This window comes from Panthera pardus, unplaced genomic scaffold, assembly GCF_024362965.1.
Source record: "Panthera pardus isolate Hobbes unplaced genomic scaffold, ASM2436296v1 HiC_scaffold_25, whole genome shotgun sequence".
Taxonomy (NCBI): domain Eukaryota; kingdom Metazoa; phylum Chordata; class Mammalia; order Carnivora; family Felidae; genus Panthera; species Panthera pardus.
In genome coordinates, this window is record NW_026526821.1 from 23,422,507 (window position 1) to 23,448,446 (window position 25,940).

Genomic DNA, 25,940 nt, shown 5'->3' on the forward strand with positions numbered 1-25,940 from the left:
TGAAGAGAGATAGCACCAGAAAGACAGACAGAGGGACAGGACTCTTCAAGCACTGTACCTCCAACGAAACATTCAGACACATACAAGTAAAACCAATCACAAACGTGTACAGAAAGTTTGTCTACTGAATCATCAGTGAAGAATAGTATAATAAACACTGCAACTCATTCAAAAATTTGATTTCAACACCATCTAAAACTTGTGGAAGGTAGTATACAATGATTTAGATGGGTTCTTCCTAGACAGGCAAGCTGGTAAGACAATTCCAGAACAGATTCTGACTCACCTTCTTCAGATTCCTTGTTAATGGATGATGTGTTTTGCAAAGGATCAGTATTAACCGTATCAACCAAATCTGATACAACCAAGTCAGGATCTAGGATTTCATGCGTCCCATTAGTGGACAGCCTGGAGGACCGTCTCCTCGATAAGTCTTTGTCAGTGGTTTCCGAGTAGGTTTTTGACTTTTCCTGGGCTATAAACCATTAAGAGAGGCATAGTCAAGAACCCAAGAAGAAGAAACAACTCTGCTATTCCAAATTTCTGGGCTGGTTACCCCTACAAGGGCTTAAAGAGACTTCTGGAATATTAGGCCAGTAATAAAAGGAAATATCCTTTCTTAATTTGTAGTTTTAAGTAAAGGCACAGTCTCTCTGCCAGGATAGAATTATCCTTGTTCATGGTTTGAAAATTTGTTTTTGAGATCACGCCCTATCTTTTAATCCATTTTTTTTCAAATTTTTTTTAGCGTTTATTTATTTTCAAGAGATACAGCACAAGCTGGGGATGGGCAGAGAGAGAGGGAGACACAGAATCTGAAGCAGGCTCCAGGCTCTGAGCTGTCAGCACGGAGTCCGATGCAGGGCTTGAACTCACGAGCTGTGAGATCATGACCTGAGCTGAAGTCGGATGCTTAACCAACTAAGCCACCCAGGTGCCCCAAGGTCACACCTATCTTGACAACTAAGTTCTATTTTAGGGCATCCCAACTTAAAAGTTTGTGTACTAATTTTCAAAGTCAATAAAGTTTATAAAGCCTTAGAACCATTACAAATCCTTTTCAGAGCCAAAGCACTTTTTAATCAATAAATAAGATTTTTTAATGTTTATTTTTGAGAGAGAAAGAGACAGCATGCATGCAAAGGGGAGGGGCAGAGAGAGAGGGGTACAGAGGATCTGAAGTGGGCTCCATGCTGACAAGACAGTCCAATACGGGGCTCAAACTCACGAATCACGAGATCATGACCTGAGCCGAAGTCGGATGTTTAACCAACTGAGCCACTCAGGTGCCCCATAAATAGCATTTTTAAAGTTTCACTTAGCATATGAAATCCGTCCCTTCCTAAACCATTAAATTTCCAATGGAAATGTAGTTTATGGGCATGAAGATGACACCACTAAGCCCAACATTAATATAGTTTGTGCTTTGGGATTTATTTTTCTTCAGGCAAAACTCCTTCTGATCCAACCCAAATCATCCACATCAGCTCCTGTGATCAAAAACAGCATTAGAGTCTATATATTGAAAATAGGAAACAACAGGAGTACAGGGGAAACTAACCCAATCAACATCAAGTTCTAGCCACACATACACAAACTGGAGACTCACATGAATTTTTGTCAAGCCGAGAACGTTTTAATGGGACGTCACTTCCTTTTGATATTTTCCGTCTTCTCAATTCCAATGTTATTGGTTGCAAAGTTTGAGAGTTTGAATCCACAGCTACAGTGTATATAAAACACACAAAAAAATTATGCAATTTCTTAGTGCTCAGTCCTCATGATTATATATAAATAAAACACATGCACACACACACTCACATAATAAACAGACCCTCAAAGGGCTAATAAAAAAACAAAAGTGTAATGGGTAAGACACTACTTCCTTAACATGAGATGCTGATACCTGTAGACTGACATCCTTCATCTCTTTTTTAAAGATTTATTTCTTCATTTAAGTAATCTCTACACCCAATGTGGGGTTCAAACACAAGGCCCCGAAATCAAGAGTCGCATGCTCTACTGACTGAGCCAGCCAAACGCCCCTTCCTTCATCTCTTTTTTTGGTTTCTCCTATGACTCAGCTCTACGTACACTTCTCTCCTAAAATCCTCTCTTTAAAACCCTACACCCCAACATGACTACTTTAAAACATGACAGTGCAGGGGCGCCTGGGTGGCTCGGTCGGTTAAGTGTCCGACTTCGGCTCAGGTCATGATCTCATGGTCCGTGAGTTCGAGCCCCGCATCGGGCTCTGTGCTGACTGCTCAGAGCCTGGAGCCTGTTTCAGATTCTGTTTCTCCCTCTCTCTCTGCCCCTCCCCTGTTCATGCTCTGTCCCTCTCTGTCTCAAAAATAAATAAACGTTAAAAAAATAAAAAATTAAAAAAAAAACATGACAGTGCAAGGGCAATAAAAAAGTCATTTTTACCACCATCAAATCTCCTCACCAAAACTTGACTTATCTGTGGCACCTGGATGGCTCAGTCAGTTGAACATCCAACTTTGGCTCAGGTCATGATCTCATGGTTCGTGAGTTCAAGACCCACATCAGGCTCGCTGCCGTTAGCACAGTGCCCATTTTGGATCCTCTGTCCCCCTCTATCTGCCCCTCCCCCCCCTTGCACTCTCTCAAAAATAAACAAACATTAAAATAAAACAAAACTTGATTTATCCAATACTCAGGAAATTCACCATGCAGGCTAATTCCTAAGATATATACCTGGGACTACAGCCTGAGTATTGTTTTCAATCTCTACTTGCTAAATTAGTTAGGTTGGCATTGGTCCTAGTTGTGAGGGACCAAAAAGAATGTCAACATTTATAACCTCTTAAAAACAATTCCAGAAAAATCTCAGGAGACTACACTATTTGATAGTCAGTGTTCCAGGCAAGGCTGCTGATCCCCAACAAATCCAGCTCTGACACAATTTAGCAGTGCAGACTCTAAACCCTTGGATAGTACCCACTCTTTATTTTTAAACCCAACACTTAAGAAGCTCTCCCCAATCACAAAAGATGAGAATCCAAAACAGGCAGAAGAAAAAACAAAAAGAAATGAAACCAGGAAGCTTGTGGGGAAGATAGAGTTTGGGGGGGGGGAGGGGGGGAAGGGCGGGGCGCGGTGTCTGATGAAGGCTGAAAGGAGAAAGGAAGAAAGGGAAAAGGAATAAGGGGAGTGGGGGGGGGGGGGGGGGCGCGCGCAAGAAGAAGACTCCTTGAAGACCAGTAGCTTCAGATTGGCCGTGTCGAAAAACCAAACAAGAGACAGGGCTGAGGTCTGAGGAGGCAAACCTGAGTGTGCTAAACTTCTTGGCTCTTCCTGTGTTCAATCTTCCCAATATGCCAACATTATTTTGTTCCAAGTGGTTAGAACTTGGAATCACAAACATTCCAAATTAAACACAACTACAAACAACCCTCCTTAAATAGCTCAGATCCTGTTCCAATTAAGTCTGTAAAATTTAGAGAGCTCAATGCTTCACTGGGTCAATGAACTTGTGCTAATTAATTTTTAAAGGAGATTTGAACTACATAGGACATATTTGACAAACATTTTTACTTTGATACCACATACAATCCAGGGCTGACTACATAGAACAGTAGTGTTTTCCAAACTCTTCTTACAATAAGAATCCTCTGGGAAGGCTATTAACAATTTCAGAGATTCTGACTGGAGAGAAATGCCTGAGGCAAACTTGGAAAACACCATTTCTCTATCAAATCGATCCTATTTGATATGAGATCTTACACTTACAAAATAAAAGCAATAAACTGAATGCCTCCCCACCTTTTTTAATCTGAGTGAAGCCAAGTGGCTTCAAAGCGCAGTCAGCAACGTTGAGTGCAACCACCCCAGTATATACTTTCGGGAGGGTATAAGCCAGAGCATGAACAGCTGAAGGGGAATCAGTTTCAGAGCACTCACTTCTCATAGACATGCTTTCCTAAGCTGAGATGAGGACACATAAGATTTCCACTAGTTCTCATTTTCCACCTCTTCTTGCACAAGTGCCCTTCTCCTACTTAAATAAAAAGGCCTGCATAACACACATCCTACATCTTAACACGGTACACTGCCCAGAGGTTTAAAAACCTCCAGACTTTCTCAACTGGGATTACTCATCTGAACACAGAACACAGAGATAATTTTCTCAATTCTCCCAAGGATGGTTTATAACTAGTAGCATTCTCAATGCATGGAGATGTCAATTCATTACGGATGCCTTGGGCAGTGGGGTTTAATTCTCTCCCAGAACCATGCAGAGGAAGTAGTGAATTTATACGAGTACTAATAGAAATAGGAGAGCCACAAATGCAAGCTATACGTGTAATTTTCAATTTTTTAGTTCAAAAAAGTGAATTTATAATTTTACTTAACCCAACACATCTAAAAATATCATTTTAACATAAAAAAATGATTAATGAGATATTTTACATTCCTTTTGTTTTTTTGCACCCAGTATTTGAATTCCAGAGTATATTTTACACTCACAGTACATCTCAATTCAGACTAGCCACATTTCAAGTGCTCAATAACCACCTGTGGCCAGTGGCTACCATACTGGACAGTACAGGTCTAGGCCATCATTGGGCCTAGGGACAATGCCAGCATGTTTTAGCTTTTGAGAGCAAAATTCAGTTAAACATCCTCTGAAGGACGTGGTGCCTTCATTCATCTGGGAAGAAATCCTTTTATATCTAATTTCCTATCTTAGAATTAGAACTCAGATGTGAAAAGGTTGTCTACTGGGAATGAGTATTAATACATTTATTTGAAGTAAATTCAGACAGACTTTTTTTTCCCACAGAAATGAAGTCTGATGTAGCTGCCTGGATCAACAGGACTGGCTTTGCATTCCACATCACGCAGGACCAATGAATAAGCTAACTCTATAGTTGCGCAGTTGTGATGAAAATACATTTTATGTCATATTTTATATTTTAAATATATCATTTGCACCTATTTAAACTTGTCCAATGAATGAGCTAACTCTATAGTTGTGCAGTTATGATGAAAATACATTTTGTGTCTTATTTTGTATTTTAAATATATCATTTGCACCTATTTAACGTTTGTTTATTTTTGGGACAGAGAGAGACAGAGCATGAACGGGGGAGGGGCAGACACAGAGAGAGGGAGACACAGAACCGGAAGCAGGCTCCAGGCTCCGAGCCATCAGCCCAGAGCCCGACGTGGGGCTCGAACTCACAGGACAGCGAGATCGTGACCTGAGCCGAAGTCAGACGCTTAACCGACTGAGCCACCCAGGCGCCCCCATTTGCACCTATTTAAACTTGTCCAATGAATGAGCTAACTCTATAGTTGTGCAGTTATGATGAAAATACATTTTGTGTCTTATTTTGTATTTTAAATATATCATTTGCACCTATTTAAACGTGTGATAAAAATAGATACCCTCTAAAACATACTAGGGGATTCATAATTTTTCAATATTCATGTAGGAAATATGCAAGCAAGAATGTCTGAAGACCACTGCCAGATGATCACAGCCAGCATTTAGTCTAGACATTCTAAGTGTTCTTCATGCCACTGCATTGACTAGAGAAGGAGTGTTTGGCCTAAGAAGAAATTCAGGATGTGCTTCATTCTTGGTTATTCTAAAGAATTCCAAATTTCAACTTTTTAGAATAACTATACATTCTTCCCTAAATCTGTACCTTTAACCTTAACTCTTACCAAGTACCCAACTCAGCTTTTTACTTAGACTGTGAAAATGTCCAATCAATAATCACTCTCCAGAGAGCTCAACTTCAAAATGTACATATGCCTTCCTAGGTCCAGTGTTCTTTGGCCCTGCCTCTATCTGATGCCCACATGTATTTACTTCTCCTTTCCTCCTTCATGTCTCTCAAGAAAACTATTATTTCCTAATCCCAGGTTCTTTTAAGCTTCCTTATATTGAGATCAGTTGAATAGGCACAGGCAAAAGGCCTTAGCTTGTTAGGTTTTACCACATAAGCTGAAGCATCTAGTGGACAGTTACACACCACTCCAGAAGCTCAGTAAAGGACATGTGTCCCAACTTACATTCATCTGGCTACACACCTCCCTTAAATTCTGCTCCACAGATCACAGAACGATTCAAAGTCAGGCACAAAAATTAAGGATTGAAGTATGGAAGTGACAGAGAACCACAAAGAGCCACAGAACAACACTCTGGCATTGCCACTGCAGACCCCACATGGGAAACTCACCAGCAGGAGCTATGGAAGGAGGCCTGCCTCGTTTTCTTTTTGGCTCCCTCAAGTTTTCTTGTGGACTCTTCACAATGTCATTTTCAGGTTTCTTATCCACTTGAGCATCTCCAGAGTACTCCCTGTCATTTTCTGAAATGTTCTCCTTATCTTCCTTCTCGTTCTTGGGGAGGCTTTTCTCTGACACCTTCCCCTTTTCAGAACAGATTAACTTTCCTTCTTTATCAGGCTGCTTGGGTCGCTTTTCTGTCTTTAAGGCTTTGTCCTCTTTGTCTTTCTTCACGTTGACAGTGGCTTTTCTTTGTTCTTTAAACTTCTCTCGTTTATCAGGAGATGATGGAAGACTTTTGTGGTCTGTTTCTTTAGGCCTAGCATTACCCACAATATTCTAAAATGAGCAAAATAGCGATGAAACACACTTTGTAATTACTTGCAAATATAAAATCAGGTGGATTTTTTTTTTTTTGCAAACATATGAAGACAAACAAATTAAAACAGGACATACGCTATGTCACAAAATGGAAAGAACCACTGAAAATACCCTTCCATACTCTGAGGCTTGAGAACCAATCCTAAATTTAAAAAAAAAAAAAAAAAAAAAAAAAAGTCGTGGTCAATTCCTTCTGAGACAGAATGATCTATATTTTGATTAAGTCACTGGATAATTAAAGGGACAAATACCCCAGGGACCTCTTCTGCAAAGCAATCTTTCTGACAGAGGTATTCTAAGAAAATGTCTCCAAGCTACATCCTTCTCGTCCCAAGCATGACTACACAGACCCAGGGCCTTTCAGAGGCCTGGCTCAGTTTGCCAGTGGATGCTGATGCCCTGTGTAGAGAAGAACACAAACTGATAAATGGAAGCTGAACAGGAAAGCTGTAAAGACTGTCTAACCCAGAAGCAGGGTCTTTGCTTCCTTAATCAGGTAAAGGCTATGCCCAAGCCAATAAATCACCTACTGTGCTCCTGAGCTACTGAGTTTTTGTCCACTGGACAGAAGTATTACTTCTTGGTTACTTTCCTCCTAAATGACTTTTTAAAGCATCCTAAAAATCGTGTGTCCTAATACGACTGCTCCTAATAAAGTCAGCTCTGAAAGCTCTAGAGTTTGCAAAACTACAATTAAATTTGTATGTGTATCTCTCTTCCAAGACCTCAAGAGAACAGCAGGGACCACCATATCAAGTGCATATGGAATTCCCAGCACCAAGCACGCACTAGGCATGCAGATCTCTCACAAAAGCTGGAAGGAGTACCTAAATATTCAGTAAGTGAAAGTTTAATTTGTCCCATAAGGATAAATAATAAACAAGGTTAGACCCTGGAAGAAAATTTTTCAGATCCCCAAAATTTTCTGAAAGCAGTCAGGTTTGAGAGCAAGCACTCCTCAGTAACTGCTGGCAGAATCATAAATGACAACCACCTTAGGGGGTGGGGCAGCATGTTGGCAATCTGTGTCAAAGAATTAGAACTAGAATGAATTCACAGAAATTAAATTTTCTGACAGAATAATCAGACTTATATATTCAAATTTACAAATATCCTTATAAATGACCATTAGGGAATTAATTACACAAAGCAGAGTTATATACATATTACACAATACTAAATAGCCAGGAAAAGCCATATTATCATATACTATTAAGAACTTAGGAAAATGTTATTTTGTTAAAAGAGCAAGATATAACCCCCATATTAAAAAAAGAGCAAGATATAGAATACTAATATAACCATATGACCCCAATTTTGAAAATATATATTAATATTTACAAAAAACACAGAAGGATATATGCCAATCTGTTAAGAGCAATTGTATTTAGATAATAGAATTACATCATTTTTACTTTCGTTGTGCTTTTCTATAGTTTCCAAATTTTCTACAGTTAATGTGTCATTTTTATAACTTCAAAAAAGATAAATATCCCTAACACATAAATTATCAAAACATTTAGAACAGTATGGTCATACAGAAAAAAACCTCAATCTATTCTAGTAATATATGAAAATACCTTTAGAAATTGTCTGTGACAGATACTTTTAATGAGTTAAGCTTTGGAGGTACATAACCATCCACTGCCATGGCTGCAGGCCAGGGGCTGCTCTCCAACGCTTGGGTGCCTTGTCTGGAGCTAGGGCCTTAGGGCTGGTCTCCTATGGGGGTGCAGGGCACTCAGTTTCCAGATGCCTAAGGGAAGAAGCTTTTTAACAAGGCCAACAAACACCGCTTCTTACCCAGCCTGGCCCTGTTAGGTGTGCTCCACTGCAGAAAGGCCCTTGGAGCCAAGTTACTGCTAGCCTTTGAAACCACCTTATTCTGTACCAGCTTTTGATACCAAGTTGTGAGTAGAAACCCCAGCGTCCAGACTTTGGTCCCTATGGGAGGGAGCCTGATAATCTTGGGCTGGCTTGCCTTAGCTCTTTGAGCTTCCTTGTATTTAATTTCTGGGTACTTTTTTGAGAGTTGGAGCAGGGAGAGGATTAAAAGAGAAAGGCAAATTGAAAGTTAAGCTCTGTATATAGCCTTATGGAACCCTACATTCTTAGGGCTGAAGAGACCTGAGAAGTCTTTTAACTAAATATGATGCCCTCGTTGAAAAAACAAATACAAGCAGGAGCCATGGGCCTGCACCTGACTACCCACCAGGTCTGAGATGAAGTGAGACACTCAGGTACAGCTGGGAATTGGGAAATGAAGCACCCACAAATCCACAGTAGGTAAGGTGCTTATCTCCAACCCAAAGCATCTCAAGTGCTATCAATCAATTTATTCAGTACAGCAAAGTAAACAGTTGAATGTTATCTGGAGCCCTACATTTCCATTTGGGGAGATTCTGGGTACAATCTGACAATTCTGAACAAATTCTTAATACGGTCCTCTATTATTAACTTACTCCACAAACTCAACACAAAAACTGCCAAAGGGGCGCCTGAGTGGCTCAGTTGGTTAAGAGTCCAGCCAACTCTTGTTTTGAGCTCAGGTCATGATCTCACGGTTTCATGAGTTCGCGCCCTGCATCAGGCTCCGTGCTAACAGCATGGAGCCTGCTTGGGATTCTCTTTCTCTCTCTCTGTCCCTCCCCCACTCACTCTGTCTCTGTCTCTCTCAAAAGAAACAAATAAAAACTTTTAAACTTTTAAAAACTTTTGTCAAATTTAAGGCCAAAATCACTTTTTAAATTTTAAATAAACTCTACGCCACACATGGGGCTCAAATTCACAACCCTGTGATCAAGAGTCACATGCTCTGGCTGAGCCATCCAAGCAGCACACAAAATTCGATTTTAGTGTACTGTATAGCACTTCCTTAGATGCCTAAGCAGCAAACGATGGAAGAGAAAAAACCTCAAGGCTAAAGCTTTATAACTGTTTCAATTTTCTGAAAAGGAAAACCAGCAAAAGGCAAAAACATTCTTAAGGCTACCTTTAAAGATACCAAGTATCATAATCCTTTGAAAATGTTAAATATAGGTACAGAAGAATTTACTAAAACTTGTGATAAGCATTTGATCATAAGAAAAGACAGGTCCCAGCATCAACAAATACTGTCACATCAAAAACTACCCAAAGAGGTGAGTAACAATTATTAATGATCAGAATTGTTAAAACATTAATATCCAAATTTTGATCTTGCTTTCCCCTCAACTATTTCATTAGGGCATACACATGAAAAAAAGACTAAAGGGGAAAAAATGAAAAGAGTAGGCAACAATTTCTAGATGGTCATGTCTAGATGGACCACATTTCTAGTATCAAAACTCTTGTCCCATGCTCAAGCAAACAAGTGCATGGTGACCAGCACAAAAGGAAACAAAATTTTCAAACCAGGCATATGTAGCACAAATGATTGCCAAATACACACCAAACTGCAGTTTTGAAACCACCAAGTCATGATCCTGAGCTGAAGGGACTAAGTTAGATGAGGAGAAAATACACTCTAGGTTTCCTCAAGCATTTCAGCACGTTCCCTATGATGAGGAACAGCTCTGGGGACAGGGCACAGGGAGAGAGGAAAAAAAAGAGTAATAAGGAGACACTTTTGAGAAAAGATGAGGAAAACAGATAACAGGAAATGGCAGAGAGGGAAAAATATTAACAATTTCTGAAAACCTGCATATTGCTTTCTAGTGAAATTGTGTCAGGTAAAGGAAATAAAGACTTTGCCATCATAAACAAATATAATGCCTTTATTTGAGAAACAAAATTACAATGTCAGTATTATTCATACCACAAAGCACAAAACCACATTTCTCACCTGATCTTTGGAAAAAGCTTTGACATGAATATGTTTGACAGTCTGAACTACTCCATCATAAAATTTCACAGTGTAAGTACCTAAAATTCAAGGAGATACCATGATTTAAGTTGCAGTTTCATGAAAGCAACAAAACTTTTCAAAGCATAAATACAAGGGAGCTCCAACCACAACAATAAATGCATGAGAATTACAATATTAGGAATCAGTCTTATTTATGTCCAAGATAATAACTAATATGCATGCCTTCATTTCTTAGTCAACATTACATAGTAAGTTTTCTCTTAATCTATACAAATCAAAATCCATCAAAAACAGCTCATTTGGGGGATGGCTGGGTGGCTCAGTTGGTTGGGCATCCTGACTCTTGGTTTTGGTTCAGGTCATGATCTCTCAGTTCGTGAGTTTGAGCCTCACGTTGGGCTCCACACTGACCAGAGCCTGCTTAGGGATTCTCTCTCTCTGCCCCTCCCTCTCTGCTCATGTTCTCTCTCTCTCTCTCTCTTTCTCAAAATAAATAAACTTAAGAAAAAAAAACAGCTCATTTTTATGATGTTTCATTAAAAGAAAAAAAATGCACTGAATTTAGGCCAAGAACAAAGAGCAATAAAACAATTAAAAATGTGAGGAAAATGCAGATTTATTTATTGTTTGGTGAATTATTAATTTTTATCAATATGTTCTAGGCTTCAGAGTGGTAGTAACTGTTAAACTTCAAAAGAAACATGACTGCTAACTAAACGTATCATGTTTTTGGAGGTAACATTAATCTCATAATCTATATGAATGACCTTCATGTTACAATATTTAAAAAATAGAGACTTGGCCAAAACACTTAATGGGGCCACTACATTGTCAGTTATTCCATTAGGAAAAAAAAAATCTAACAAAAATCACTGCTATAAGACTGAAGCTGAAAATCCAAATAATCTTCTCCCCAAATGAGGCATCCAACTATAATACAAAACTTCTCATTAGTTGCACTCAAACCAACATTTTCAAACTTTTACATCTTAGAACCCACCTCCCCCCCCTTTTTTTTTTTGCCCCAGAGATAAAAAAAAAATAATCCGGGGCGCCTGGGTGGCGCAGTCGGTTAAGCGTCCGACTTCAGCCAGGTCACGATCTCACGGTCTGTGAGTTCGAGCCCCGCGTCAGGCTCTGGGCTGATGGCTTGGAGCCTGGAGCCTGTTTCAGATTCTGTGTCTCCCTCTCTCTCTGCCCCTCCCCCGTTCATGCTCTGTCTCTCTCTGTCCCAAAAATAAAAATAAAAAACGTTGAAAAAAAAAATTTAAAAAAAAAAAAAAAAAAAAAAAATAATCCGTTAACCTTGTCAAGATTATCGGTGAACTTCTGGTAATCATGCAATGGTTTACTACCCGTAAACATGATCAGTCAGCTTTCAGGATCAATTTCCCACCAAACAGGAAGGGGGGAAAAAAATCCCAAGGGCTGGGAGCAAAAGAATGCAACAAGGAAGTCTAAGACCTTCTGGCTAGTTACTTTCTTCTTATACATTCTCTCTCCACCCCACGCCACCTCTCCTCCAGTCCTAAACAGGGCCCTGTCAATGGCTAGCCACCTCTAATGAAAGCCTCATTCTGTAGTGTTCAAAGTCCAATGCAATCTGAGCCCAATTATTTTCCAAACTTTGTTTCTCATTACCACCATACAAAAACCACCAACTCAAAGTAATGAGCTACTTGCCACCCAATGAAACTGCCTTGTGATATTTTCACCTCCACATCTTTATGAAAGTATTTTCTGCCTGGAATGTGCTCAGTTCATATGACCACAATATGCTCTGTAAAAGCTTCCTGACTTCCTACTTAGAGAGACTTTTCCCTGCTCTGAACTTCTCAAAGACTCATTTTGTCCCCTTGCCTGCAGAGTCTCAACTTAGGCCTACCTTCATGTAGAAGGCAGATCCCAAATCAAAGGCAGGCTCTCCAAGGCCAGGGACCACATCCCACACCAGTCTCTCTCACACAATACCTGGTTAACCGTAGACCAGGGCTTCTCAAAGTATGGTGCCCAGACCAGGAATATCAGCAACTCTTGAGAACTTGTTAGAAATGTAAGTTACCAGCACCACACCTGATAAACTGAATCAAAAACTCTGAGAGTGCGTCACAGAAATAAATTTTAACAAGTGTCTCTGGTAATTCTGGTACACACTAAAGTCTGAGAACCACTGCTATAGACAATTAGTAATTACGTACTAAACTGTATTCCCAGTAATTACAAAATAAAGTTGATTATTTGTCACAAGTGTCACCAAACAGAACAAAGTGGCTAGAAAACTAGATACAAGGATATATCGTTATGCTGGGTTGGTTAAAGGATTCTACATAAGACAGCTCACCAATGATTGATGAGTTCTTACAACAAAGGCCTGGGATCCTGTCTTCCTGCCTCTATTGTGAGAGCACTGGCAAGCCCAGAAGCAATGCTAAGTAATGCTATGGACTCTAAACATACCCTTTCCAAGCAACCATGACACAGTTCTGGCCAGCCTGGGGATGGGGGCATTAAGAACCCACCTCTCATGAAATCTTAAAAGATCAAGTATGCCAACAAGCCACCCAAGCCTACACCCCTTCATCTATCTTACCAAGAAAGTTAGCACCAATTACATCAAAATGAAAACTGTTCACTTTTACAGACATTTCAAACATCCAGAAGGATAACATTTAGTAATGTTACCCAACAGTCCAACATTTTCAGCTATTTGAGGTCAATTCTGAAGCTTACTCTTGATGGCACGTTCAAAAAGGAGGCCTTAAATGAAGAGGTGTGCACTGAGTTCCAAAAAGAGCTAAAACAGAGCTAAATAGAGGTAGGATTAGAACCTAAGCCTCTCTAAAAACAATAACAACAACAACAACAAACATCTAAGCCTCTCTGCTGACCTCTGACCAATTCTTCTTCCACCACCCCAAACTGCCTATTTCCCAAGTCCCTCAGCCGTTAGTCCAAAATACCGACCCAGAGCATCAATGACCACTCTGAAATGACTTGCACTATGGTAAGGTACTCATGGATCACCATCCTTACTTAGACAGCAATATCCTGGCCCTGACCCTTTTTACTTCCAAAGAACTACAAGGGATCATCTCAAAACTTGTTTCCTTGATCATGTACACAGCCTAACCTGGGCTTCAATAAATCAGAAGGAAAAGAACAATACATCCCATAGACAATAGTGGCCTAGGCCCACTTCTGGAGAGAGGCCCCAAATCTACTTTAATGGTTCCTGTACAACTAAAAGAATGTCTTCCCCTGGAATCCTCCCGCAGGTGGCTGACAATAGAGTTCTCCCACAGCCACAAATAATATCTAACAAATAACATGTAAATTACAGAAAAAAATAAGTGCATCCCCCTGCCTCAGTCTCCTTTAAGAAGCCCCTGTCCTGGGACACCTAGGTGGCTCAGTCAGTTAAGCGTCCAACTCTTGATTTCGGCTCAGGTCATGATCTCATGGTTAGTGAGTTCGAGCCCCAAGCTGGGCCACACTGACAGTACGGAGCCTGCTTGGGATTCTCTCCCTCTCTCTCTCTCTGCCCCTACCCACTCATGCCTCGAGCTCTCTCTCTCTCTCTCCCTCTCTCTCCCCCTCAAAATAAATAAATAAACATGGGCCTCTGGGGGTTAAAAACTCAGTATACTGGACAACCTTATAGCAGTCAGTTAAGTACAGAAGGGATGTAAGAAAAAAAACTAGAGATGCATAGCAAACTGATCTCTAGGGCCAAGGAAACGGGATGGCACAAGTGACTCTGGATAGATTTCTGTTGCTCTTGAAATCTAACATAACTATGACTTGAAGGCCTTTTCTCTATCCCACTCATTCTCCGAGAGTCAGAGAATTCCAGAATGCCAAGGATAGGAAACTCAAAGTTTTCAAACATGGATTCTCAAAGTCCTGATGTGCTCACAGATGTGCCTTCTGGGGTGGGCAGAGAAATACACACAAGTTTGCAAGTATATCTTCCCCTCCCCCATCATTTCTTCTTAGCCAATTTTACATAATGGGCTTAGGTTCTGTAGCCAACAATTTCTAAAAATGCTCATCTGTTCCAATTCCTTCTTCGAGTTCTAACTGCACAAGCGTCCAGAGAAAGGGTAGTAAACTGCCAGTAATCAAGGAGCAGGGACTGGGACCAGATCCAGAGTCCTAGTCAGGGCCCTCAAGATACCACCATGCTCCAGAAAATACTGACCATCTACACCCACCCTACCATCGTATCAGGCATGTGTGTACACACTCCCAATAAACACCTGCCCCTGACAACTTTTGCCCTTTAGGAAAACTCTGCCTCAGAGAGATAGTCTAGGACTTTAGGAACTGCAGTTCAGGAACTTTGGAGCCCCCCCAGACCTACATCCAGGTCGCAGTTCTGTCATTTATGTACCTGCTCTGTAACCTCAAGCAGCTTCTGCTGTTAGCTTAGCTGCTCATCTGTAAAATGATAGGGTTGATGGCAACAACCTTTCCATGTCTGTCTGAATACTACTAAATCAGATCAGATATGGAAACTGCTTAGCAAAGTAACCCTTACAGAGCAAGGGATCAATAAGTGGTTCCAATTACTACTATCCACCAATCACTTTAAAAGGGAAGCACGAACCCCTTCCCCACTTAGAAGGTAAGAGCCAAGCTAGCACCTGCGTGTGTGGGCCTAAATCTTCCTTTTATCTCTGTGCAAAGCTCTTCACACAGTCCCAACATCCCCACATTTCAAATATAGGATCAGTTACAGCATGAAGACAAAAAATAGTAACTGCTTCAACAAGAGACTCTAGAAATAAAAGCATTTCCAAAGAATCTCCTCTTACAAATGCAGACTTCAGGCACTAGACCAAAGGCTGAACTGAGGGAACAGAGAACACATAACCTAAGAATACGTATAATTTTAAGGAAGAGGGGCCTGATTTGCCTGTTCACTCAAGTTAAAGAACCACAGATCAACAGGAAGGAACAATTCCTCATTTTGTTGTAAATGCAAACCTACTTTCCGTTTCCGCCAGAGAATGCCTTGCAGAGCAGCGTGGTCTTAGTCCATGATGGGGACACAAAGCCCTGACACTTGTGGCTCTGCCATACCCAGTGTGAAAAAGGGAAGCTGAGCAGCCGCAGCAAAGAGCTGAGGTCAACTCACCAGAGATGGCTTCTGAACAAAGATTCCCTGGAAGCAGAATCCTGTCCTTTACTCCAAACACAGACAAAGGGGCTAACAAAGCTAACCAGGTGTGGCTACCTTCACATGAAATGATGCTTAATTACCACTGCCAAAGAACTATTCCAGGTGAAAAGGGCTAAATAACATTGCACTGCCCTCCCCAGTTTCTAAGTGCTAAATAACTCCCTTAAGAAACTCTAAAGTTACCATTTAGTTGTGTTTCACACCAGACTCCCAATGCCAGCAACCTCAATGCTCAGTCTCAGGAAAACCACCAAGGAGGTTGAGAGTGGCAAGAAAATGAGACCAAGCCTCCCAAAGATGAATCTACAAGGTGTGATTTCACTATATGCCCAGCTTCTAGCAGCACCAACAAGACAAAATGACTTTTACAGGAAATAAAGGGGGCACCTTGCCAGCAGAGCTCCTCCTCACAGAGCCATGAAACTGTGATAGCCTCTGCTGCAGATGGAAATGAGGCAGAGCAAGCAGAAAATACCAGGGAAAGAATGAAAAAAGAGTCCAGCATTGTCCTCCCCACATCCTGCAAGGACTACAGTCACACTGAATTAGAAACTGCCCACCAGCTCCCATGGATAAAATCTAACCCAAAGGCAGCACCAAAGAGTCATTATCTCTTCAAAATCAGGCACAGATCTGAACTCCCACAAAGGCTAGCTTTCCTTCACAATCCACAATGTGACCATAATACCACCCAGCCGATTCCACTACCTTTCAGGATTTCCCCTGCCCCGTGACCTTCCTCTTCTCTCCCTTCCAATTAGTCTCAAGAACCAGTAAGGACTTCAGACCAAAAACTCTGGGGAAAACTGATTCTGGCAGAAATCTCCACTCATTTTTTTTTTCTTTCAAGTTTATTTATTATTTTGAGAGAGAGAGAGAGAGAGAGAGAACCAGCAGTGGAGGGCAGAAAGAGAGGGAGACAGAGGATCCAAAACAAGATCCAAAGTAGCCACTGTGCTGACAACAGAGAGCCCCATTCAGGGCTCAAACTCACAAATCAGGAGATCATGACCTGAGCCAAAGTTGGACACTTAACCAACTGAGCCACCCAGGTGCCCCTCCACTCATTTTCAATGTCTTTCAAATAACTAAAATTTACTGGACAGAATTCAGAGCTTACAGAACCAATATTATTAGGGTGGCAAATGGCTATTTTAGGGACAATCATTATCTGAAGACTCCCCCTCCTATAATTTTAGCACATAGAGGAAATAAACAGAAAATATTTTTTAAAACAACCTGCAAAGCTCTGGTTGCCCCAGTTCAAAAGAGTTTAAGAGACATTTAAAAATCTTAACTATGCCTAATAATGTGGCAAATGATTTTTAGTCCTTAAATGATTATTTCAAAATATTCCAGACTCATCCACACATAAAAAAACAAAAACAAAAACAACAGTAACTACAGACAGGGGTCCTTCCCCGCTCCCCTCATGATTTATCTGCACCATTCTATTCCTGTACTGCCTCCTCCTGGTTGCTCTATATCAACACCCACTTCATGCAGCCTTGAACTAGGTCTTTTCTCTTTTTTTCTTTTTTTTAAATCCATGATACCCAGATCTAGGATCTGCATAGATGCAAACAGCCTCCTTCCACCAAGACCCCATCCTACCCCTCTAAGAGACTGCTCCCGGGCTCCCCAAACCGTTCTTCTTCAATCTGCCTTTTCTCCTTTGATACTCCCTCATCCAACCCCCTTGGCCCCATTTCTGTGCTCCATGTGACTCTGAGACATCACTGGATCAAAAGACACATGTTGCTTCCTTTCTACAACCTCCCTTATCTACAGAGTTACCCATGTTACTACTCACAACTTTTATGTGATCTAAGGGACAGCCATTTCCCCAAGGGAGCACACCTCCAATGGATATCATTCAGGGGGAATACACTCAATTGATCAGCATAAATCAACCTAATAGACCTTCAGGAACACATCTATGTACACATAGAACACCTACATTTCATATCATATGATTTAAATGTAGTAAGAGCAGAAAAAATTTTAATCTTGAAAATAAGACTTAAAAAGTAAACTGTCCTTTACTAAAAAGCAGTTTAATAACATGTGAGCTCTCCTTTAAAATACATTTTTAGATTAAAGTGATACATATGAAAAATAATAACAGAGAATTCTATTTTGAACACAAACTTATAAAAGAAATTTAGAAAAACTAGAGGGTATTATGCTAAGCGAAATTAATCAGAGGAAGACAGATATCATAAGACTTCACTCATATGAGGACTTTAGGATAAAACAGATGCACATAAGGGAAGGAAAAGTAATATAAAAAGGGGGGGGGGGACAAAACATAAGAGACTCTTAAATATAGAGAACAGAGGGTTGCCGGAGGGGTTGTGGGAGAGTGACTGGCTAAATGGGTAAGGGGCTTAAGGAATCTACTCCTGAAATCATTGTTGTGCACCATGCGCTAACTTCGATGTAAATTATAAAAAATGAATAAATTATGGGGCGCCCGGGTGGCTCAGTCGGTTGAGCGGCCAACTTCGGCACAGGTCATGATCTCACGGTCCATGGGCTCGAGCCCCGCATCGGGCTCTGTGCTGACAGCTCGGAGCCTGGAGCCTGTTTCAGATTCTGTGTCTCCCTCTCTCTGACCCTCCCCCGTTCATGCTCTGTCTCAAAAATAAATAAATGTTAAAAAAAAATTTTTTTTTTAAATAAAAAAAATTTTTTTTTAATGAATAAATTATAGAAAAAAAAAGAAATTTAGGGAACGGGTGCCTGGGTGGCTCAGTTGGTTAAGCATCAGACTTTGGGCTCAGGTCATGACCTCACCATCTGTAGCCTGCTTCAGATTCTGTCTCCCTCTCTCTCTCTGCTCCTCCCCTGCCTGTGCTCTCTCTCTCTCTCTCCCAAAAATAAATAAACATTAAAAAAAGAAAGAAAGAAATTTAGGGAAACAAGAACTATTCAAAAAGGCTGAATCAACCATGAACTGGAGTAGTCAGTAACTGCTCAGACATCTTAAAAGATACAACCTTGTTTTGGAAGCCTGAGGCAAGAGGACTGTGCTTTCAGGATAACCTACATCTGGTAGCAGAATTAACCCACACTGGCCTAACAGCTGGGGGACGGGGGGGGGGGGGGGGGGGGGGGGGGGGGCAGCATGGGGAGGGAGTGAATAGAGCAAAAGAGAAACAGAAATTTCTGCTACATGCAAATACATGTTCGTTTTTTTACCATTTCAACCCATTCTCAAACAAAACTTGATCAGCCCCAGGTCCAGCATTTAACAAGAGTGCTGAATGAATACCTGAAAAACTTCACTGAATAAAAAGTCAATCTGGCCACACAGCCACCACAAACAGCAGTACTAAGAGGTCATGGGACATACCACAAACAACCTGATAGAAAATACTACAAAAAAAATGTATCACTCAGATCCAGAGTCTGTTCTCTCAGTGTCAGGATGCTGACCATACATATTATTTTCTTAACCATCCTCCCGCCTTTGTACTAGCAAAAACAGCCTCTCTGGGTCATGTTCCCAGTCTTGACTCCTCAACTTGGCAAAGGCATCCAACTCGGTGCTCTAAATCCCAGGGCCCCAGTTTCAACTAGCAACTTTGATGCTACAGACCACCTTCAATCACCTTGCATCCACAAAGCATTTTTTTTTAAGTAGGCTCCATGCCCAATGTGGGGCCTGAACTCATGACTGAGTTGAAGAGTCACATGCTCTACTGACTGAGCCAGCCAGGTGCCCCTCACAAAGCATATTTTTAAGAAATGTTTAGTAATGTTCACTTCATTTCTAGGCTATTTACAAATAAGTAAAAGGCATATTAAAGCTTATTTTTCATCTCTTAGGAACTCCTGGACAAGAACCTGCACACTTACCAGCAGAGGGACAGATGACCCATAATTATTTTACTGTTTTTTTAGAACCATAACTGTTTTAGAAAACAATTACTAGAATTTAGGAGGCAAAGAATCAAATTCCTCTTTTTAACCCAGATTTGTCTCCATTTATAATTTCTTCCTAATTCCTGACATAGTGGTTAACTTGAAGAGAGAGGATTCCTAGGCAATAAATACATACTCAAAATATACTATCAGACTCTAATATTACAAACTCCCCCCTACTTCATGAGTAAAAATAATTACAACTCAAATGCCTTACCATCCTTGTTAACAGCAGTGACTTTGGCTGGGTAAAAACGACAATCAGACCAGCAAGCAAGGACCTGCTCGTTTATTTGAAATTCCTAAAAAACATTAAAAAAGACAAAAAAACAAAAAACAAAAAAAAACCTGTTACCAATCCAATTTCATAGGACACACACAGTACCAGATTTCATAAGAGAAGCTGGATTGACAATAGTGGGAAGGGGAGATGGCTACTGAGACAGAGGCACTGGGAGTCACAACAAAAGGGTTAGACACAAGACTTTTCCTATCCTAGGAGGTCTGGGCAAGCATAGCACAGCACTGATGATAGTCCCTGCTCTGTCCCTGAGCCCAGGACCACTAAAAACACACCCAGTATACAAGTTAGAAGGAGGGAAGCCACCTCATCTTTAGGGGAGCAGCATTCATGCCAACCACACTTTTAAAGGATCTTTTGCCAAAGGAAGAACCCATTCAACTTTAACATTTCATACTGTTTTTCCAGCAAACAGTTTGCATTAATACAGTTTATAGAATGAATACTGAGCAATCAAACTGAACAACACAAAACAATAAATGGCAGGGGCAGGGAGGAGGGGAGAGGAGTGGTAGAACAACACACACAGAAAACAAGAGTTCAAGTTTCCTGGCCAGGGCTAAAATGAAAAACAGAATCCAGGGCTGAGGCAGATCCAAAGGCAGCATGAGTTCTACAGATGTCTCAATGCTTGTTTAAAAAACTCAAAACTTAGGGCGCCTGGCTGGCTTAGTCGGTGGAACATGTGACTCCTGATCTCAGGGTTGTGAGTTCAATCCCCATATTGGGTAGAGGGATTACTTAAAAAACTAAAATAAAATCTTTAAAAAATTCTTATAAATATTTAAAAAATTAAAACCTCAAAACGAATACTTCATCCTTCATTCTGAAATCAGTAAAAGCTCCAGGTATAGTGATAATAGGAAAAAGGAATATAGTCCAATTCCAAGTGTTTAAGACCTTTAAAAGACCTTGAAATGAGGCTCCACAGGGAATGATTGCTTAATAAATGGTCATACAACAAACCAGTTTAATAAATGATCTAAAATGGGGGGCGCCTGGGTGGCTCAGTTGGCTAAGCGTCTGACTCTTGATTTCAGCTCAGGTTATGATCTCCATTTCATGAGACTGAGCCCCCCATTGGGCTCCGCACTGACAGCACGGAGCCGCTTGGGATTCTCTCTCTCCTTTCCTCTCTGCCTCTCTCCTGCTCACACCTCTCTTAGAAATAAACAAACGTTTAAAAAAAGATATTTATGGGGCACCTAGGTGGCTCAGTCGGTTAAGCGTCCAACTTCAACTGAGGTCATAATCTCACAGTTCGTGGGTTGGAGCCCTGTGTCGAGCTCTGTGCTAACAGCTCAGAACCTGGAGCCTGCTTCAGATTCTGTGTCTCCCTCTCTCTCTGCCCCTCCCCCACTTGCACATGTGTGTGTGGGGGGGGTGCACACGCTCTCTCTCTCTCTCTCTCAAAATGAATAAACATTAAAATATAATAATAATTTTAAAAAATAAATAAAAAATAAAAGATATTTATAAGGGCATCTGGGTGACTCAGTCAGTTAAGCATCCAACTTTAGCTCAGGTCATGATCTCACAGTCCGTGAGGTCAAGCCACGCGTTGGGCTCTGTGCTGACAGCTCAGAGCCTGGAGCCTGCTTTGGATTCTGTGTCTCCCTCCCTCTCTCTCTCTCTCTCTCAAAAATAAATAAACATTAAAAAAAAATTTAGAGATATTTATAAATAAATAAATAATCAATCTAAAGGGATACAGTGGTATAAAAGAAAGAGATAAGGTCCCCATGCATCCTCAATGTTTCTCTCAATGACCTGTCACATCAATCACATCATGGAGACAACTGACAACTAGGATTCTTCAAGAACCCCAGGTGCCATGGAGATCTCAGAGTTGTAACTACAGACCTAAATAAGGATTGGTCCCCAGCTGCTACTGACTTTCACACTGAACATCAAAGGCTGGAACATAAAATACCCAATGGCTGACCCAGCTCATTACAGATCTGATACTCACAGAAGATCCTTCCTCTTCATGTAAGCCCTCTTTCCTCAGCTGTATTTTCTCTAAAGGGCGTAAATAAGGACTGTCCCAGCAGAACCACTCATCATAACGATGGTTCCAACGCTTGAAATGGATGAGTACTTTTCCTTCTTCGTAGTCAATGTCTTCTATGTGAGCTGGATACCTGAGTCAGAAAAAAAAGTCAAATGCCTTTAATACCCACCCAAAATATCCAAAACAGTACTCTTCCAAACCTCTTCCCAAAGGACTAGATTACCAAAGCCTACCATGTAAAGGCTCGTGCAATTGTGTTAAATCACAAATTATGGAGGCTAACAGACTTGGGGTTCAAATCCCAACCTGGATATTCCTTAGTTTATGAACTATTAACCTGACCTTTCAGACCTGAGTTCTGTCATGTAGAGTGGAGGAAGGATACCCAGCACAGTGGGTTATAAGGCAAGTTAAACAAGTTGACATACACACAAGACCAAAACACAAAGGAGGCAGGAAGCAAACATTTAACTTGATTACACTTTACATATGCCAATAAATTAGAATGACCATGCAACCCAGATTGTATTAGATAGCTTCAATTTAAGAATTTTGTAATCCATATAGTAGCATACCATGCAGCTGTTAAAAAAAAAAAATCCTATGTTATGATACGGAAAGCTCTCTCAAGATGAACTATTAAATGAAAAGAACAAGGTGCAGGACATTGTGTAAACAACTGTTTATTTTCTTTAAGATGAAAAAGTATATTCATATATGTTTAACTATGCATAAAAATATCTTACATAAGAAACTAACAATGGTTACATAAAGAAGTACGGTCACTTCAAAAGATGGGCTCTTTCAATCTCCATTTCTTCTAGACTGAGAGTTGGAAAAACCAACTGCATTTCCCTGACTCCCCAACAATTGGCAGTCAAGGTCATGGAGACCTATGGGTTTAGAGGCAACTGTAGTGGCGAAACCCCAGGGCTCCAGTGAAGGACCTCTCAAACTTTCATGGAATGCAAATCATCAGAGGATCCTGTTGAAATGTAGATTTTGATTCAGCAGATGAAGTTAGGGCCTAAGAGCTTTAAACAATCTGGTGATACTGATGTACTGGTCTGCATAACCAAGGATCTAATGTCTAGTTACCAGCTTCTTAAGTATCAAGCAGCAGTGTTGAGGGTGGTGGTGGCAGTGGGCCAGTGGCAGCAGTAACCTCCTGACCTCCAGAACACAGCTCCGGGCTGGGTCCTTCAAATTGATACTTAAGGGCAGCAACCTTGAGTCCCACTCCTCCAACCCTTCCAACAATTTTCTAAGTACCCAATTTCTTGTGTTAAATCCTTTTGTGGTTAAAGTATCCAAAGTGGTTTTGTTTCCAGCACTGAAACCTAACTGACACAACAGGGGAACTGAGTATTGGGGGAGGGGAGGGACAAAAGTGGGAGACAGAATTTTTGTAGCATGCCTTTTAATATTTTTTTTTCAACCATATTATTATACTGCTCATTCCAAAAATAAATGGTTAAAAATAAATAATATTGTTCCTTAAATACACTTGTATTAATCAGATTGCTATTCTAGATTGAGAAAGTTTAGATTCTACCTGCCTGCCTTATATCCAGCACCTAGTACCCCGCTATCCTAACAAACATGTGCTACCTAAATAAACAGGCCTGCTTCCTTCTGTCTGAATACTATGTCCTCTTCAATCCTACACCAGTAACCTCTAAGGCAGTTTGTTTGCCGTTAACCTATCACAGTAGGTTGCAGACACTGGGCATTCAATAAATGTTCAGCAAATGAATTCTGCTCTCCCTAGTCTTCCCAAAGGTCAAGTGTCCTGTCAATTCTTCAGTCCCAAAGCTCCAGACTCCAGCTACCCATTCCAATTTCAGTCACTCTCCAAGTTCAGGCTCCCATCACTTCATGTGGGTATTTTTCACACAGGACTGATAAAATTCTGAATGGTACTAAACATACATCAATTCCCCAAAAAATGTTAACAGAATAAACAGCCCTGAACCTAGTCTCCCTACTCTGATACAACTGACATACAGCTGCTACAAACAGAAGATATCTTGACAGCAGACTAGCTAACTATACAATGTGATGAACTGTGAAATACAACTGTAGAAAATAAAAGGATTCCCTAAATCTATTCCTCTCCATAAAGCAGAGAGAAGGACATGGACATCTCAATCATATTCCTTTTGCCCTCTCATCTGTACAGCCTACCAGAGACTAGGGAGCCTCCCTAAAATAACACAAGCTGGCCTAACGCACTCCTATTCAAAAGCTCTTGCTTTAATGGTTTACTATCTCTAGCAGTAGTTTTCAAACACAAGGCTTTGGACCAATGCATGGAATTAATTTCTCACAGAACTAAATTTATTTAATTTGCAGAACTTTTCTTTATACTAAAATCACATTCTTTCTAAATTTTTGGTGTGTAAATATACTTTTTAAATTAAAACAGTGGTAACTGTTGGTCTCTTACTAATATTATGTAGCCATTTAAAAGAGTATGTCAGCCTTCTATGTACTGATTTTAAGAGATCTCTAAGAAAAGTGGGGAAAAAACCCAACAACTAAAGGTGCAAAGTGTACTGAATGCACTACCATTTATTTGGGAGAGGAGAGAGAGCCAATACATTCATACCTGTTTTTAAATGCGTGGGCTATCTCTGGAAGGATGATCAAGCAACCCGGTTTGCCTCTTGGGAAGGGAACTGGATAGTTAAGGAACTGGAGAGGAAGTATGAGACTTATTTTATTCAATATATATCTTTTTGTATGTTTTGAGTGTTGTACCATGAGCATGTACCAACTATAAAGAGTATATAACTAAATACTTATTTTAAATATCCTTATTTGGCAAAATAAAAAGTGTAACCTCAGGACAAATCCCAAATTATTTTGAATTTGGTCAGTACCTTCTAAAAGTCTGGTAAGTCCAGATCCACAGATCAACTCCAAATTCCTAGGCTAGCAACTCCAATGCACATGCTCGGGAGCCTGAAGAAGGTCTTCTAGGCCCTTGGCTACTCTAAAGCCCTTCCTTGCTCAAAAAACTTTACAGGGCACAGGCATCCTACTGTCTGCAGTACATAAACTACATAAACCTCACCAAGAGGATCAATAGTAACAACGGGGTCAACAAGGTTTCCTAAGGAGAAGGCAGTTTTCCCCTACTTTTCTAAAGTGTGACAAGGATAAGAGGCACTCACTGAGAATGGGGAAACCCAACTGCATTTCAAAGAACAGAGAAGACTTGGTGGATCAAAATTGCTGGTTGCCTTGGAAACAGCTCAGCTTCATCAGTCAACAGAACTTTATTAAGTGACTTTGACCTGCCCAGTCAATTCCAGGTCTTGAAAGGGATTATAAGACGTAAGTGTTCTGGCTCCTGTCCTTGAGGAGAATCAGACACATGAACCAATTAAGTTTTAACACTATTAAGTGAAACTACATGAAATTACTGATAATCAACTACTTTTTACCTACAAAACAGTAATTGTACTAGTGCAACCTAAATATCTGGATAACCACAGGGGGAGCTAGAGAAGATGTGACAAGGTTAACAAAAGAGAAGTTGTGAACAGACTGTGTATAGACAGGAAAGAGGAGCAAGAATTTCCTGCTTCAACATGTAACTAACAGTCACTGATGAGACTCTAGTTTACAAAGTAACACTGCAGCTGGGAGTCACATTTCTAATGGAAATATTAGCCAGAAAGGAACAGATATTGAACACTAAACTGATAACAAAAGTTAGCTCTAGGGAAGGTCGAACAGGTATTAGAAATGGTCAAGAGACTTTTGCCTGTAGTTTGAATTTTTACAAAGATTTAGTTACATAATACTTGTGCATATAAAAATAAATACCTTTAAATTAAAAGTTTTGAGTATTTAATGGGCAGATTATCAACCAACAGCTTTGTGGTTATTGGATTTATATGTATGCTGCTTGGCACATCCACAAAATAGAATATGATGCAGCTATAAAACAAAAGACAGAAAGTGAGAAACCATACCCTATGAATTGATACAGAAAGATTTCCAA

The 25,940-nt window shown here is 40.4% G+C and overlaps 1 protein-coding gene and 1 pseudogene across 6 annotated transcripts in view; one reads left to right on the forward strand and one right to left on the reverse strand.

The window, feature by feature from the left end:
• The window catches only part of PHF20 (PHD finger protein 20), a 169,956-nt gene that overhangs the window by 70,814 nt on the left and 73,202 nt on the right, over positions 1–25,940 (reverse strand). For 4 of the 6 annotated variants that reach the window (XM_019458627.2, XM_019458629.2, XM_019458626.2 and 1 more), the window contains exons 3-8: positions 21,884–22,055; positions 19,828–19,912; positions 10,472–10,551; positions 6,219–6,606; positions 1,610–1,723; positions 287–475 (exon numbers count right to left, since the gene is read on the reverse strand). In XM_019458627.2, the coding sequence (XP_019314172.1) occupies positions 287–475; positions 1,610–1,723; positions 6,219–6,606; positions 10,472–10,551; positions 19,828–19,912; positions 21,884–22,055 (1,028 nt within the window). Of the gene's footprint in view, positions 1–286; positions 476–1,609; positions 1,724–6,218; positions 6,607–10,471; positions 10,552–19,827; positions 19,913–21,883; positions 22,056–25,940 lie in introns of those variants that run through there. The other 2 variants (XM_053890299.1, XM_053890300.1) reach the window with 2 other exon arrangements.
• On the forward strand, positions 7,443–8,642 carry LOC109272201 (transmembrane protein 256-like; annotated as a pseudogene).